This window comes from Trifolium pratense, linkage group LG4, assembly GCF_020283565.1.
Source record: "Trifolium pratense cultivar HEN17-A07 linkage group LG4, ARS_RC_1.1, whole genome shotgun sequence".
Classification (NCBI taxonomy): domain Eukaryota; kingdom Viridiplantae; phylum Streptophyta; class Magnoliopsida; order Fabales; family Fabaceae; genus Trifolium; species Trifolium pratense.
The window spans coordinates 51125124-51142777 of NC_060062.1; the positions used below are offsets into that span (position 1 = coordinate 51125124).

Here is a 17654-nt window from a genome sequence, read left to right on the forward strand (position 1 = left end):
ATCGATACATCTTTTCAAAAAGAAAAACATCTTTTTTATAATATTCCAACCCACTCATACTTGTTATAGTAATTAAATAATTTACATACTATACTTTTTATAAAATTTAATGCCATAAAATTTATATGTGACGTTTACAGCTAAAAATGCCAGTTGGAAATTGGACATATACACCTAATACCAAATTGGTCTATATATACAATATAGAACAAAGACCTTATTCACAAAAATTAAAACAATCGATTTTATTTTTCTTCTCCATTTTTCTTATCCTTTTTCTAATCACAGCTATGGCTAGAGGAAAGGTGAAACTTTCGTTCATTGTTAGTGATGAAGCTAGGAAAGCAACATATAAGAAAAGGAAGAATAGTCTATTGAAGAAGGTTGATGAACTAAGCACGCTTTGTGGAATTGAAGCATGTGCTATAGTTTATGGCCCTTATGAGCCCGAACCAGAGATTTGGCCAACAACGTGTGGAGTCCAACGCGTGCTCTCAAAATTCAGGACAATGCCTGAATTTGAGAAGACCAAAAAAATGTTTAATCAAGAGGCTTTCATGAAACAAAGGTTAACGAAGGCCGAGGAACAACTAAAGAGACTGAGGAAAAACAACAAAGACATAGAGATGAAAAATCTCATGTCTCAATGTATTAAAGAAGGTAAGGTTGTGCACAATAATATGTCAATGCTTGATTTGAATGCTCTTAATTGGTTGATTGATCAGAATTTGAAGGACATAAGTAGAAGGATGGAAGCGAAAAATCTTCATCAAAAACATATCATAGGTAACCAAAGCCAAGTCCAACTCCAAATGTCATATGTTCCGCCACCACCACCAGCAATAACATCGAGCAAGGAAGGAATGTCGATGGTGCTGATAGGTGATGGCCATGTTGAGATGATCATAAATAATGATGACATCACGCAAGAGAAGTTATTTATGGACTCGATGATTAATGGTAATTAATGTGGATAAAACAATTCCATTTAGTCATCCTAATGATGTCAATCTTCAAAATTAATTTTGGCCTAATCCATTACCTTGAATGAAGTTATTTAGGTGAAGCCATAGTCATAAGTTATTATGGTGTAATATTCACATCTTTATTTTATGTTTTATTTATTCATCATGTGTCGCTTAAGTGCTTCACATGTTTATTTATATGCTTATTCTGAATTTTTATTATTGTCTAAGAAAGTTTGATGTATTGGTTTGATTGAGTAAGAAAGTCTATTGGTGCGTGGATTTCAATACATTTATAGTAATTAGTTCGAATAAAAATATCATATAAATTCCTATCATCATCCGGTCGATATTAAATGTAGATCTAACAATTACTTATGGATCACAATTAATTTACATATAGCAGTGGAATACCTCATCCACTATACATTAAAGAAGTAAGTGGAATACTTCATCCACTAATCCTATTAACGAGATCTTACATGATAATATTTTGAAAATACCCTTCGGAACAAATTGAAACATCTTATATGCTAATATTTATTTTTATATATTAATAAAAAATTATAATCAAAGTAGATTATATGAATAGTACGCATGATTCTCAAACGACACTTAAAAAGGAACGGAGAAAGTATCTTTTATTTTGGAGTGAAAGATAAAACGAGCAAAGTATAATAATTCAAAGGATTTTTCTAACATGTGCAACATTGCACAAGATAAGAAGTCATTTAATGCACCATCATAGCAACTAATGTATATTTTTTCTCTTTACTTTCTCTCTCTTCAATCACTCCCCCTCTCTCATCTCACTCTCTATTCTCTCTCTATTTTTTATCTGATTTTCTGCAATTTCTCCAACATCCAAGGCAACACAAAATTTACCTCTAACCTTTGCTTCTTCATCTTCAATCAAAATCATATCGTGAGACACTGATATTATTGTTGTTTTGGGATTAAAATTGGATCTTGATGACTATATAGTTAACAACAAGCGACAAATTCAATCTGTTTGTAAATCTGACAGAATTCAATCTGATTTTGATTGAAGAGGAAGAAACAAAGGTTAGAGGTAGATTTTGTTTTGCCTTGGATGTTGGAGGAATTGCAGAAAATCAGATAAAAAAAGAGAGAGAACAAAGCGTGAGATGAGAGAAGGAGTGATTGAAGAGAGAGAAAGAAAAGAGAAAAAAAAAAACATTAGTTGCTATGATGGTGCATTAAATGACTTTTTATCCTGTGCAATGTTGCATAGGTTAGAAAAACCCTAATTCAAATGCACAATCACCAAAATACAACATATACATCACAATACACCGCAACATTTAATGATGCATGACGATGCTACTAAGCAACATTAATTAACTTACATGAGTCATATTTAGTAGAAATGCTATCATAACACTTAAAAGAACCAAATGCAATCAAAATATTTCTGCATGAAAATAAAATAGTAAATCACATCGCCATAGAATTACCTTGTTAGAGATAGTGCCTATCTATCCCTTGTCATAGCAGGCCTCAATTGTTAAGGCTAAGACATGAATGCACTTTAAGGTGCGGATACAATAGTAAATCACAAAAAGAAATAAGAAATTAAGAGTACCATTATCCCATGAACTCATATGAGCTCTTTAAGTGGGTCCCGTTTAATTCTTTATATTATTTTACACTTCCCAATTATTTAAACAATTCAACCACATTTCACAAATATTTATACAACTCACAAAAACTCTTAAATGAATCTCATTGGGTCCCACACGTTTTTGCACATTTATATTTTACGATGATATATAAAAATGTATAATTGAAACAAAATAATTCAAATATATAAAAATACATAAAAAAGAATACAACATATATTTAAAATAAATCAAAGTAAAATTAAAAACATATAAAAATATATTAAATAACATAATACAAGTTACAAATAACTTAATTATAAAAAAATTTATTAAAAGAAATTCATAAACATAAAAATAAATTAGTAGCACAAACTACATGAAAAAGATAGATTGAAAATGATTTTCAATTGTTGTTATTCTCGTGTCCAGAACGTTCTCATATATGTTATATCAAGTCTTGTTGAAGCTGTCGATGAATTTGCTTATCACGAACATAAAATCTTCTACATAGGAACTCTTGAAAATCAATATTAGAATTATTCGGTAGTGCACTCGAGTCACTGTCTTGATGATCATAAGAATAATCAAAATTATCACCGTATGTGGCGTGTTCATCTTCAACAGTCATGTTGTGTAGTATGATGCATGTATCAATTATACGCTTAAGTGCATCCAAGTGCCAAGATTGAGTTGTGTTACGTATGATCGGAAATCGGGACTGAAGAACTCCAAATGCTCGTTCAATATTCTTTCTTGCGCCTTCTTGGTGTTGGGCAAATAATTTTCTCTTATCACCTTGTGGCATTGGGATACTTTTCACAAATGTGGTCCATTCAAGATAAATGTCATCCGATAGATAATAGCCCATGTTGTACTAAGTACGATTGACCTTATAATGGACCGCAGGAGCTCGCCCATGTAGAACATCATTGAGGACATTTGATTGTTTTAACACATTCATATTGTTGTTTGAAACCGCCACTCCAAATAATGCATGCCAAATCCATAAGTCTTGTGAAGCCACTATTTCTAGCATAACTGTGGGTTTACCATGATCACCTCGAACATATTGCCCTTTCAATGCAACCAGACAATGTTTTCACTCCCAATGCATACAATCAATGCTCCCTAACATATCAGGAAAGCCACGTGCCTCCCCCATCCGCAATAGGCATTCAATGTCTTCATTGGTTGGCCTTCACAAATATTGTGCCCCAAAAATGTTGATTACAGCCCTTGTAAAATTTTCAATGCATTTTACTGTCGTGGTTTCATCAATTCTAAAATAGTCATCCACGCTATCCGTAGATGTTCCATATGACAACATACGAAGGATATCAGTGCATTTTTGTAGCGGTGAAAGGCTTGATCTACAAGTTGCGTCAACTATCGCCCGAAAATACTTATCATGTTGACCAAAAGCTTCAACAATACGAAGGAACACATGTTTATGCATTCGGTACCTTCGACGAAACTGCTCATCCGTGTATACCGGAGCTTCTGAAAAAAAAATCATTGAATAATCGATCATCTCCCTCTTCACGATTCCTCTTTATATTTCTTCTTGGACGCCTAGGTCTACTGGAGCTTGCAGCTTCTTCTTTCACTTGATATTCGTACAAAAGCCTCACAATTTGTTCACCTGTATCATCATTCATAAATTCCATGAACATTTTTGCTACGTGAGAAGGATCGGAAGGATCCATATGAAAAGAACTTTGATATTGAATATAAGATGTTAAGAAATTGTAGAGAGGAAATGTGATGGTTATTTTGCATGTTAAAGTTATTTATAGGAATTTTGAAATAACGGCTAGTTTGAATAACGGTTAGTTTGACTAATTGCTAGTATAAATAACGGCTAGTTTTTAACGGCTAATTTGACTAACGGCTAATTTTTAATGCCTAACTAAATATAATGTGAAGTTTTTTTTTTCGTTAAAAAAAAATCATATACGTGCCCAATTAAGTCTTAAAAGGTTATATCAATTAAATATAGTTTTTTTTCCTTATTTTTTTTTTGGTCAAGTAGCCTAGTGGCTAGAAAATTCACATTTAAAGGTGAATAAGTGGAGTGTCCCGGGTTCGAACCCGGGCTCCTGCACATATAGTGCGATGTTCCTACCAACTGAGCTAAGTAGGCATGGCAATGGGGCGGGGCGGGGACAGATATTGCCCTCCCCAAACCCAAACTCATAAAAGTCCGGGTTTCCCCAAACCCATCCCAATTTCGAACGGGGATAAAATGTATAACCCCAAACCCATACCCAACGGGGATCGGGTATCCCCGTCGGGGTTCGGGTATCCCCGTTACGCATCTTTTCACATGAATTTGAATTGTATTTTAATATTCTTTTTTATCAAAAAAAAGAAGTTAAATGTCCAAAATTATTTTGTTTCAACAATATTTTTTTAAATAAAGAAAAAATAGAGAAAATGATTTGTTTAATACTCAAATTAAAAATAAATATAAACATATGAATGTAATTTAAGAGATTGTTGAAGGGTTTCTAATGTAAAATAGGTAAAATATAAGTTTAGTATAAGCGGGGCGGGTTCGGGGACGGGTTCGGGGTGAGTATCAATGTACCCATTATCCGCCCCAAACCCATCTTTTGAAATCGGGGAAAACGCAAACTCGAACCCAAACCCAGTTAACTCGGGTTTTCCCCGTCAAAGCGGGTAGGGTTTGGGCGGGTACCCACGAGTATGGGTTTTATTGCCATGCCTAGAGCTAAGCTCACAGGATTTATTTTTTTTCTTTATTTACAAATAGGTTTTATCAATCAAGTCCATATTTTTTTGACAAAATAAAAATGAAGTACATATTTTATTATTTTAATGGCTAGTTAAATAACAGTTAATTATGAGAATCTAAAAAATATCCAACATACATAATTATATCAATTAAGTCCATATTTTTTTGGCAAAATAAAAATGAAGTACATATTTTAATGGCTAGTTAAATAACGGCTACTTATGAGAATCTAAAAAATATCCAACATACATAATCATATCAATTAAGTCCATATTTTTTTTTTGAAATCATGTCGCACAACATTTCAATGTTTGTAGTTGTCTTTGATTCATATTTGATGTATCCTTTGAGAGTATTTGCAAATCATCGATCTTCAACCTTTCCCTCTCCATTTCAAGTTTTTCTTCCTCAATACGTACACAATTACGTGAAAACTCCGACATTATGTAAAAAAAAATTAAGTCATCTTGCAAATCATCAATTTTTTTTAAAGGGATAGACTTTTCCACAAGCTTTTCTTTCTCCTTCCTTTTGACCGCCTTTGGACCCATTGGACGACGTAACGAAGTAGGTGATGGTGGATTATATTCACTGCTCGTTGGTGTCTGAGGGTTAGAAGATGATGAATATGCTCCTGAAGCTGAATTCTTCATTATTTTTGCGGAAGGTTCTGTTAAACCCGCAAGTCATTTGGGTTCATCCCTCAATAGTCTTCATGCATCTTCAAATGTGAATTTATCATGTTCATCTTGGTAATATATATTTTTTCCAGCTAAAATGATGTCGCTCTCAGAGCTCCTGCTTTTTTGTGTAGTCACAACTTGTTTGTAGCACCCAACATATTTTTGTACCGCATGATTTAGTTTGTGCCATCGACCCTTTAGTGCCATCGGTTTTCTCTCTGTATAATTTTTATCGCGATACTTGTTATAAGCTTCGCCAATCCTCTTCCAAAAAATTATCCTTTTTGATCAACCCGAACAATTGAATCCTTTGAAATGTTGTGCCATGATTAAATGATAACTTCATCTTCCTTTGGTTGGAATCTTGTTTTTGGTGTATTAACAACCGATGTCGATCCAACTTATTCACCAAGGTTAATAGGTTCCAACCCACCTTGAGTGCAAAATTGTGGTGTTTCATGCACTTGATCATTTGATTGCATGCTAATGCTACTCATTTGACTCCCATGAAACATAGCGGGGTTATTTAATTAATATTAATAATTTTCGGTATAATATGGATAATTTTTAAAGTGTGGGTTATTTTGTGGATTTGAAATAAAAATAGAATTTTGAAAATTCGGGTTATGATTTGGATTTGTGTTAAGAGGTGCATTTCCAAAGTATGAGTTATTTTGTTGATTTGGGGTATGAGAAGAATTGCCACTATTTTGTATATAATTTGACCATGAATTATGGTGATTGGAGTTCATTGTCAAATTAGATGTGCAAAAAAATAATTAAAAAGAGATAGAATAAATAGTTAAGACTAGATGTGAATGAAAAAATAAAATAAAGTGGGATATCTATTTATACAATACAATGAAAACATGATTCAAAAATTTAAAAATAGAATGGATGTATAGCCGTTGCATTCAATTTGCTTGTTGCATTCAATTTCCTTGATGCATTCAATATTGAAGTAGCCGTTCGTTGATTTAATTGGTTGAAAGACAAAAAAATCACATATCCATATCCTGGTGGCAATGAGACCCGTTGGTGGACAAAGGAGCGTGTTTCATTGTATGAACGCTGCTCACTCTTCAATTATCCACAAAATCTACAGCAGGTAAAGCACAGTAGTAAAACTACCGATGTGTGTGCTCTAAGAACCATTAACTTGGAAGTCACAAAAGGAATACGACCATTAATTTGTAAGAAGAATAGTACGAAAAAGAAATGCAAAAGAGGTAAAGGTTGACCTTACTTTTTCAACTTGTTAGTTGAGTTAGTTTTCTTCACCGTTGGTCAAGAAGTGGACGCGGAAGAGAATTTGAGAATTGAAGCTAAAGAAAGAAGCAAATTTAGCGGCAAATAAAGAGTTACAAAAGAGAAACTTAGGTAACGTGAAGACACAAATAAAAAGTAAATAATAATGGATATATTATAGAGTTTACCGTGTCATTTGAGCGTCTACTCGCAAATCAATGAAGTGAGTTAATAATATTTTAATAAAATGAAGACAACCTTCATAATACTATATACAAGATAAATGAAAAACTTTTGCCTAGGCGCATACCCAACACTTGACATTTGAGCACATCCAATAAAAATTTAACACCACATTCATTTTATTTTTCATTAAAAAATTAAAGAAAAAAAAATGAAGAGAGAGAACATGAACCGCCCAGAACCCACAACAACCACCACAAACTTCCAATTTTCTCCATTGTTGCTCCACACTACCATACACAACACCCTTTTTCAAAAAAAGAAACACAACATCTAAGCAATAGCACAAACAAGAAGCTCGTTTCTTCTTCTTTTCAATATTATTTATTTGTTTGTTTTATTTTACTTTTTATTGAATGGGTTTAATTTTTCTTTAAAATAAATAATCACATAAAACTTAAACCAACACCATCTTTGTTTCAAAACACCATCTTCTACTTCTCTGGAATTTTTACTTTTTCTTCAGTGTGATAAACTAAAAGATGAAGAATTGACATGGACTTGAAAATAAATTGAAAAACTGTTATTCTTTGTTGGTGACACTATCATTGATGAAAGAATCGAAATTGGTTCGGTGGAGAAGAGGAAGGACAGAGAAAGGAAGACCGTCGGGGAAGAGGAATTTTTCATTTTTTTTCACATTTTTTTCAAGTTAAATATAAGATGTCATGTTCTTATTGGATGTGCCCAAATATTAAGTGTTGGGTTTGTTGCCAAGGAAGAGTTTATATACTTGTAATTTAGATTGGATCGATTTTCACACTATGGAAATTGAAAATCTATCAAATTCATAAAATTATTTTTTCCCTTTCAATTTTTGACTTTATGACACATCATACATCTCACAAATACTGAAAATGAAGAAGCACCCACATTTGAAATTCTTTTACGTAATTTTCCATCCACGTTGAAAATAATAATATATGGTGTTGACTTTTCTTAATGACAACATTACCCTTCAAAACTAATCTATATCTATATCTATATCTATACATCTTCTATACATAATATAAAGGGGATATCCCAATTTGGTGTGGATTTTTATTATTTCCACATTTACCCTCTCATATATGGTGTTGACTTTTCTTAATGACAACATTACCCTTCAAAACTAATCTATATCTATATCTATATCTATACATAATATAAAGGGGATATCCCAATTTGGCGTGAATTTTTATTATTTCCACATTTACCCTCTCATATATGGTGTTGACTTTTCTTAATGACAACATTACCCTTCAAAACTAAATATAATAATCTATTCTATACATAATAATACATAATATAAAGGGGATATCCCAATTTGGTGTAGATTTTTATTATTTCCACATTTACCCTCTCATATATGGTGTTGACTTTTCTTAATGACAACATTACCCTTCAAAACTAATATATATCTATATCTATATCTATACATAATATAAAGGGGATATCCCAATTTGGCGTGGATTTTTATTATTTCCACATTTACCCTCTCATATATGGTGTTGACTTTTCTTAATGACAACATTACCCTTCAAAACTAAATATAATAATCTATTCTTCTATACATAATATAAAGGGGATATTGCAATTTGGTGTGGATTTTTATTATTTCCACATTTACCCTCTCATATATGGTGTTGACTTTTCTTAATGACAACATTACCCTTCAAAACTAAATATAATAATAATAATAATAAAGGGGAGTTTGTGCTGACTTTTTCTTTGGTCAATTTTGCCCTTTACTATCATTTGAAATAACACTTAACAATAATACCAACAATACCCTTGATTTTTTTTAGTAGCAACAAAAATATTTTATTAACAAACTCACAATAGAACAAGACATATTTTTTTTTGACATAAGTTAGACACAGGCAGGCGCGGAACGCACCTGCCTTGCCCGCTAGTAATAATAATAATAATAATAATAATGTTATATAGCTTGACTAAAATCTTCCCTATGAAAGATAATCTCATAATAAAACCAACAAAAGATTGGTTCAAGTGAAAACGGTCTTTAGCTCTTCAAGCATGTAGTCATAAGTTCGATTTTTAAATTTTGTGCATGGAAAAAATAATTGGTCGGAGGAGAAAACTCACTTTTTTTGTTGTTGTTGATAGACGAAATGTCAAATCCATTGAAAACTTGCACACACAAAGTGGAGTGACCGGGATTCGAACCCTTGTCATAACGTCCAACACTAGCAATTTCAGCATTTATGTCAGTTGAGCTATAATTTATGGACGAAAACTCACTTTATATACCCCATAATTTTTTTGATGGAGATTATTCCACCTTAAAGTTGAATAAGTGGTGTCCAAGTTTCGAACCCAGATTCATGCATATATAATCAAGGTTTTAAAAAACAGTCATGTACCGTGAAAACGGGCGTTACAAAACGCTATTTCAAGTGACCTATACCGTTTTTTAAGGTTTTAAAGGTGAGAAAAAAATCATAGCTGAAACGCCGTTACGAACGATACGAAACGCCGTTACGGCCGCGAAACACCGTTACCGACGTGAAAAAGCAGAAAAAATGTTGAACAGAATCAGAATCAGAATCTTACACTTTTACTTTTACAGGCCAGACACCAGAGTACCTCTCTACTTTCTTATCACAATTTCACGTGCTTGCTTCTTTCTTTCCTCTCCTCTGTCCATGCTTCTTTCTTTCCTCTCCTCACAAACAATTTCACAGTCTGTGTTCTTTCCTCTCCTCTGTCCATGCTTCTTTCTTTCCTCTCCTCTGATCTGTGCGTGATTGCAATCTGTTGTGCTGCTGCTGTGCTTCGGTGCTTCCATCTCCAGATCCAGAATCCATATTGCAATTGCATTTGCATCTTCCTCCATTCCTCCCACCAACAGGTAACTAATAATAATAGTAATGAGTTCTATCTTGGTATTTTTGTAAACTATTGTGTTGTTTGTAAATGAAAAAGATTTGAGATGGGAAGAAAGAAAACAAATTGGAATCTGTGTGTGTTTGTAAATGAAAAAGATTTGAGATGGGAAGAAAGAAAACAAATTGAAATTGGGGATTTTTTTTTAATGCGTGTGAGGGGGGTGGGTGGGGTGGGTGGGTGAAAATGTTGAGAGTTAGTTGTGTCTGTCACTGACTTAAGAGTAGTGGTGAATAGTGATAGTCATTTTTTTGGTTACAATAGTGATTGTGTGATTGTGATAATGATTAGTGAATAGATAAATATAAATCTTAAGATAATAAGACTAAATTAGATTTTGATTACACTAAAAATTAGATTAAAGTATTCTTTATTAATTTACTTACTTGAGTAATTTTTTAAAATTAAACTATAAACTATTTGTAGGTTGGTTGAATAATGCCTCGAAGAGAAGAATTACCGATAGAAGAAGAAGAAGAACGATTTCCAATCGGTAGAGCACAAGGTGCTCCGAGTGATGACATTGGTTGGCATTTTGCTAACATTCTACAAGGCGTAAATAGAAACACCATACAATGTAAAATCTATGACAAAGTAATAACCGGTGGAATAACTCGGTTGAAGGAACATATTGCACACTTTCCCGGAGAAGTCAAAGGTTGTGGTAGAGTCACACAGATTATTAGGGAAAGTATGATGCAGCTTTTATTAGACAATAAGGCAAAGAAAAATGATTCACGAAAAAGAAAGGAAGAATTTGTCTCACTTTTAAGAGGAGATAACAATGTAAACCATGAAGATTTAGAGGAAGAGGAGGCTATTAGACAAGCAACACATGAAAGCATGAGGTCGCATAGACAATGGCAAGACGGACAAAGATTTCCTGAAAGTGGCATTGGTAGTAGTAGTAGTGTAGGTGTAGCTTCATTTGGACATCAACGAAGGGATCTTAATCAAAGAATGCGAAATGTAGATGTTGATCTAGAGAGAAGTAAGAGTATGAAGCAAACAAAGGTTAATGTAGGAGTGTTGAAAAATGCGCGGCAAAAGTTAGCAAAGGCATTATCTAAATTGATAATACATGAACGTTTGCCTATAAACTTGACCACTTCTCCTTGGCTGCATAACTTGTTAAACGAAGCTGAAAGGTTAGGTCCAGGTGTTAAATGTCCTTCTCCTTATGAGATTTCAGAGATATACTTGAACGAAGAATGTAAGGATATGCAAAAGTATATAGATACATTAAAACCATTCTGGGAAGAGAGGGGGGTGACTATAATGTGTGATGGTTGGACAAATGGAATAAATCACATGCATATCATGAACTTTTTAGTATATTGTAGTCGAGGAACATCGTTCATAAAGTCTATTGATGCCTCGGATGTTACCAGTAGAAACACTGAGTATTACTTTAACTTGCTTGACAAAATGGTTGAAGAGGTGGGAGAAGAATATGTTGTTCAAATTGTCACTGATAATGAGGCAGCATTGAAAGCAGCTGGTTTAAAGTTGATGGAAAAGAGACCTACTCTTTATTGGTCTCCATGTGCAGCTCATTGTTTGGATTTGTGTTTAGAAGATATTGGGAAAAAGTCAAATGTCCAAAGAGTGCTTGATGAAGCAAAAAAGGTAACTTTATTTATATACAATCATATTTGGACAGTAAGTTTGATGAAGAAATATACAAATGGCAAAGAACTTATTCGTCCAGCGATCACTCGTTTTGCTACACAATTTTTGCAACTTGAATCAATTGTTAAAGAGAAGCAAGGTTTGAAGGCTATGTTTGAATCTGATGAATACAAGAATTCTAAATATGGAAAAGACAAATCAGGAGGAGCTGCATATGAAGCAAAGAAAATTGTGATGAGTAAAGAATTTTGGAATAAAGCAACTGAAATACTGAAGGTATTTGAACCGATTGTCAAGGTCTTGAAGTTGGTGGATGGTGATGTTAAACCAACAATGGGATTTATTTATGAAGCAATTGATAGAGCCAAACATGCTATTGAGAAAAATTGTTGCTACCACGCTTATTATAATTCAATCATTGACAGCAGATGGATTTTCATGCATTCTGATTTGCACGCAGCAGGTTTGCATCAACGTATTTAATTTATTACGTTTACATGTTGGTATTTAATTTTGATGTAACAATGTTAATCATTTTCTCTTAGGTTATTTTCTCAATCCACAATTCCAATTTGGAGTAGTCCATGGAAGAGATGTAGCTAGGGAAACCTTGGATGGAACCACAAAAGTAATAAGAAAGTTAGAACCAAACATTAATATTCAAATAAGAGCTAACAATCAGGTGAGACGTTTGTTCATGTTATTTATTTATAATTCAATACTAAATCTTAGAAACAAAATATTCATTTGAGACTTATATGGTATATTGGTCATTGTAGTTATTACTTTTTCGGGATAAGCAAGAGTCCTTTGGAACTCCACAAGCTCAACAAGCATGATGTGGAACGGATCCTGGTATGTATTATGGTAAATAACTTGTTTAGTTGATAAGAAAATATGAACAAGTTATGCTAATTTTCTCTATCAAATTTTTATTTAGCTGAATGGTGGCTGCTATATGGATCTTCTGCTCTTGAACTTCAAAGAATAGCTGTAAGAGTTCTAAGCCAAACAACTTCAGCTTCAAACTGTGAGCGAAATTGGAGTACCTTTAGTTACATCCATATAAAGACGAGAAACAGATTGAAGTATCAAAAACTACAGAAGCTTGTCTTTGCATATTATAACATGAAGCTACAAAATAGGAGCACCATGAGAAGAAGTCAGGAAGAAATTGAAAAAAACTTTAGTCCTATCAACCTTGATCATATATTTCAAGAAGACCCTTTATCTCCATGGCTTGAAGAGATAGAGGGACCATTGTTGGATGGAACTCAAAATGCACAGTGACTCCCTATTGATTCTGATGATGACATTGAAGAAATACCCAGTGATGTTGATCACTCAAATTTAGGTCATACACCTAGTCAAAGTGGGGAAGGTGGTTTAAGTCCACCAAGTGATGAAAATAGTGGTGGCAATGGTGGCGGTGGTAATCAAGAACAAGTTCATGGAATAAGTGAAGGGTCACATCATTCTTTTCAAGAAGAAGCATATGATAGGCGTGATAAAAATTTATTGTCCCGTCGAATGGAAGAAGAATCATGTGAAGATGGTAGTAGTAACCCTAGCAGAGGTCGAGCTAGACGTGGTAAAAGTAAAAAGAAAGCTAATCCATTGGATGATTCTTCCTCGTCAAGCGGAGTACAATCATATGGTGATTTTGGTTTTGTTGCACCATTTGAAGGTAATCAAGGTAATTTTCCATCATATTACCAAAATCCTTCTTATATGCCACACGGGTATTATCCATATATGCCAAACCCAAACATGCCATTTTATAATGACGCTCCTATGAATTATAATGAGTCATCAACAAATTCTTCATATGATTACCAACAAATAGAACCACCAAGAAGTTCTGGATTGTTTGATTATGTCTTTGGAAGAAGTGGAAATAACAATGATGAAGGTGATAGTGGAAGTTATGATCCTGCACGTCGTTCTACCATGTGGTGACTAGTAATGTAATCAATAAGTTTTCAATAAACTTTTGTAAATGTATTAGTAGTTTCTTATGTTGTAACTTATAACTTAATGTAGCAAATTTGACATGCACTTTGTTTAAATAAGATTTGTGCAATTTTTATAAGATCTGTGCAATTTTGTGATTAATTCACACCGCGACGACCGCAATCTGTAACGCAGCATCCGTTACAGCCGAAATCGTGAAAACCTTGACGCGACCGCTATTTAAAACCTTGTATATAATACAATGTCCTTACCAACTGAGTTAAACTCACGAGAACACAACTATAGATACTTTATACTCCTATATAATACTCCCTCTAGTCTCATATATAAACAACTTTTTACTTTTTAGATTCATTGAATAATTGATGTATCTGACCATTTTTTGGTCCAGATAAATCAATTATTGAATGAATCTAAAAAGTAAAAAGTTGCTTATATATGAAACTACTATAGAGATTATTTATTTTGAAATTAATGAATTAATCTCATTATTTATTATTCTAATTTTGGGTTTGGACTTAGGAGTCCACATATCTAAGCCCATTATCTGAAAAGAACAACAACAAATAAACAAAACTTATCTGAACCAAAATTACAAAATCAACCTTACAAGCCACAAAATATCTCTTCACCAGATTCGCGTGGCATGTTGGTAATAGCACAGGGACAAAATCGTCAAACCCACCCAACCCAAAAGGCTAATACTGTCATCCCACTAACACAACACCACGTAACACAAATACCAAAACCAAAAACCCAAATCACAATCTCTCAAAACACACACACAAAGAAAACACAAACAAACCCAACAACCAATCATATACATTCACACGGATCGATGACATGGCAAAATATAAACGAAATCCCGCGTAAACCCTAAACTTCAATTTTTTTCCGATTCGATTTTTATTAGCGTTTTCTCTTCTATACCCTTCACTTCTAACCCTTCTTATCCTCTCTCTCGCGCGCTCAAAAACCTCACAACACAACGCAACTAACTCGCTCACTCGACTCGCTCCGATTCCTTAACTCGTTCTCTTCGTTTTTCAATTTTTTTTCATCATGCCGAAGGCTAAAGCTGATTCCAAACCCGCTGAGAGCAGGTAAATCATTTCTATCCGTTCAATTTTTTTAATTTATTTTTAGTTTTTCTGATTTTGATTTTTAGGGTTTAGATCTGATTCGTTCGATCCAGTTTTTGATTCGATTTTTTGTTGTTGATTTTTGTGGTTTAGGTTGAAGCGTAAGGGTGCTGGAGCTGGAAGGAAACAGACGAAGAAAGCCGCTAAGGATCCTAACAAGCCGAAGAGGCCACCGAGTGCTTTCTTCGTTTTCATGTAAGATTTTTTTTATTTTTTTAATTTTGTTAATTTTTTTCTGATTTTTTTTTTTGTTATTTGTTTAATTGAACGGTTTTTGATTTATGATTTTAGGTCTGACTTCAGAGAACAGTATAAGAAGGATCATCCAAATAACAAATCCGTTGCCACTGTGAGTAATTTTCCTTTCGTTTTGGTTTTTGTTTAATTTTAATTTTTTTTGTTGAAACCTAATTTGTATTTTACTGTGGAAAATTAATTAGGTCGGAAAAGCTTGCGGTGAAAAATGGCAATCGTTGTCTGAAGAAGTGAGTATAATTAACCAATAATTAAAATAATTAATACTTAAATAATTAATAATTAAATATATTGATTTACGCATTTTTTTTAAATATTTTTTTGGGAATTTATTGTTAAGATGTGGTTGAATTGATTTAATTAAATATATTGAATTTTTTTTATTTAATTTGTTTGTTGATTTAATTTTTCAGGAGAAAGCTCCCTATGTTGCAAGGGCATTGAAGAAGAAAGAAGAGTATGAAGTAACTATTCAGGCTTACAACAAGAAACTGGTGAAAACTCATACTCATTTTGGTGTTTAATTTCAAAAGTTTTTATTTATTTATTTTGTTTCTAGTAATTGATTGAAGTTTGTTATTTGAATTTTTAGGAAGGAAAAGATGAGGAAGATGGTTCCGACAAGTCAAAATCTGAAGTCAATGATGAAGATGAAGATGAGGTAGATTCATTTAATCATTTGATTTGTCTTATGTATGATTCTAACAATAATTGAATGGTTTTTAACTTTGTTTTTCACATTGTAGGAGGATGAGGACGACGAGGAAGATGAAGATTAGGGGAAAATTGGGGGGGAGGGGAAAAATGTAACAACCCATATACATGTCTTGTTTAGGTTGTTGTGGGTTTATAATATGTTGTGATGTTTACTACTAAGGCAGTGTTATTTTTTAAGATAGTTTCTGAAATTTTAATGTCTTTTGTCTAGGTTTTAGATAGTGAACAATGCTAATTACGGTTCAGTATGATTATCCTGTACTTAAAGTCAATGCTATGATACGTTTCAATTCTGTTCACTTTGTTGTCTTCAATGTTTTGTTTACTGTACTTTCATAACCAAAGCTGTTTTGACTTTGAAACAACCAGCTCCACCACCACCTCTGGTTTTCAACCAACAAATTAACTAACGTTAAATATTGAGTTTTAATTAACCCCAAAATATAAAATTAAATGATGGAATTTAAGCTAAGCTAGTATCATGCCATTTGTAATTTCTAAAAAGATTTGGTTCAAAATCTTAAAATAGATTTTGTTTTTATGGAAGTCATTTATTGGACTGGATTTCTATAGTATTTGAGTTTGACTTTTGGAGAATGAAGTGAATTCAATTTCACTGATAAAAATGTGACAAAAACATGGATTTGAGTAAGTACAATGTCGGCTTCTAAAAGGGTGATGAAACCATTAAAATTGAGATCCTAATATGCAATCTAAACAATATCAAGACACAATTCCATCACGATCTTTGCGCTCCATGTTTCTAGGGACATGTTTGTATATATGGTTGAATGAAGATGAGATGAGATAACATTTATTGTTGAATCTAACTTAATGATTCTATTCCAACTATACCACTAATTCAAACCACCTTGAGGATGATTGATCAATTTGAATTTAGTCCAATAAATGAAGAGCTTCTAATTTGAGTTCACTTTGATAAAGATGTGTGGTTACATTAAATACTTAAACTTATCAACTTGGCAATTTCTGATCTCTAGAATTTTGATTTTTTCCTTATATATTTAATATTTATTAGTTGATGAACTAAATTAAATTTGTTTGATTTATAAAAAAAATCTTGACAATTAATTCGAGATTTGTCGGATGGAAAGGTGAGCTTCATAGCAGAGCTAGTAGGGTAACCCTTGCTATAAATCAGATATTTATAATATTCCTTCTTATACATGCATAATAGTAATAATATTTGGTTCCCTCAAGACATTTGCAATAGGATTGATGCTTGAGTCGAACATTTCATTTGGAGAAGACATATTGGTCATTGGTTGAATTGGAACACTATTGTGCAACCAAAGGTGAATGCTGATTCCCTTTGAGATACTTATCAAAGAACATTTCCACCCATCATTCATGTTCAGTCACATATTCAGGATCTTGTGTTGGATGACTTAATCATTTGGAGAGTTTCAAACTCAGGTTCATATTCTTTAACAACGTTACTCATGATTCTTGGCTTTGGTTATGGAAGTTAAAAACACCTAAAATTTTGAAACACTTTCTTT

The 17654-nt window shown here is 33.0% G+C and overlaps 2 protein-coding genes and 2 pseudogenes across 2 annotated transcripts; 2 read left to right on the forward strand and 2 right to left on the reverse strand.

The window, feature by feature from the left end:
- Positions 1–228: 228 nt before the first annotated feature.
- On the forward strand, positions 229–1249 carry LOC123923999 (agamous-like MADS-box protein AGL80). Its single transcript, XM_045976752.1, has one exon. The coding sequence runs from the start codon at positions 291–293 to the stop codon at positions 966–968; it is 678 nt and encodes a 225-aa protein (XP_045832708.1). The 5' UTR covers positions 229–290; the 3' UTR covers positions 969–1249.
- Positions 1250–2993: 1744 nt separating this feature from the next.
- LOC123919658 lies at positions 2994–4296 on the reverse strand (annotated as a pseudogene).
- Positions 4297–5606: 1310 nt separating this feature from the next.
- LOC123919659 lies at positions 5607–6783 on the reverse strand (annotated as a pseudogene).
- An 8142-nt stretch (positions 6784–14925) lies between these two features.
- Positions 14926–16430, forward strand: LOC123921401 (HMG1/2-like protein). The gene is made up of 7 exons (XM_045973919.1): positions 14926–15120; positions 15253–15354; positions 15451–15508; positions 15600–15644; positions 15828–15908; positions 16007–16075; positions 16161–16430. Exons 1-7 carry the CDS (start codon positions 15080–15082, stop codon positions 16191–16193), a joined length of 429 nt encoding a protein of 142 aa, XP_045829875.1. The 5' UTR covers positions 14926–15079; the 3' UTR covers positions 16194–16430.
- Positions 16431–17654: the final 1224 nt, after the last annotated feature.

Coding starts and splice junctions, on each gene's coding strand:
- LOC123923999 (XM_045976752.1), top strand. CDS start 291: ATGGCTAGAGGAAAGGTGAAACTTTCGTTCATTGTTAGTGATGAAGCT.
- LOC123921401 (XM_045973919.1), top strand. CDS start 15,080: ATGCCGAAGGCTAAAGCTGATTCCAAACCCGCTGAGAGCAG. Junction 15,121..15,252: donor TCCAAACCCGCTGAGAGCAG/GTAAATCATTTC, acceptor TTTGTGGTTTAG/GTTGAAGCGTAAGGGTGCTG. Junction 15,909..16,006: donor AGGCTTACAACAAGAAACTG/GTGAAAACTCAT, acceptor TTGAATTTTTAG/GAAGGAAAAGATGAGGAAGA.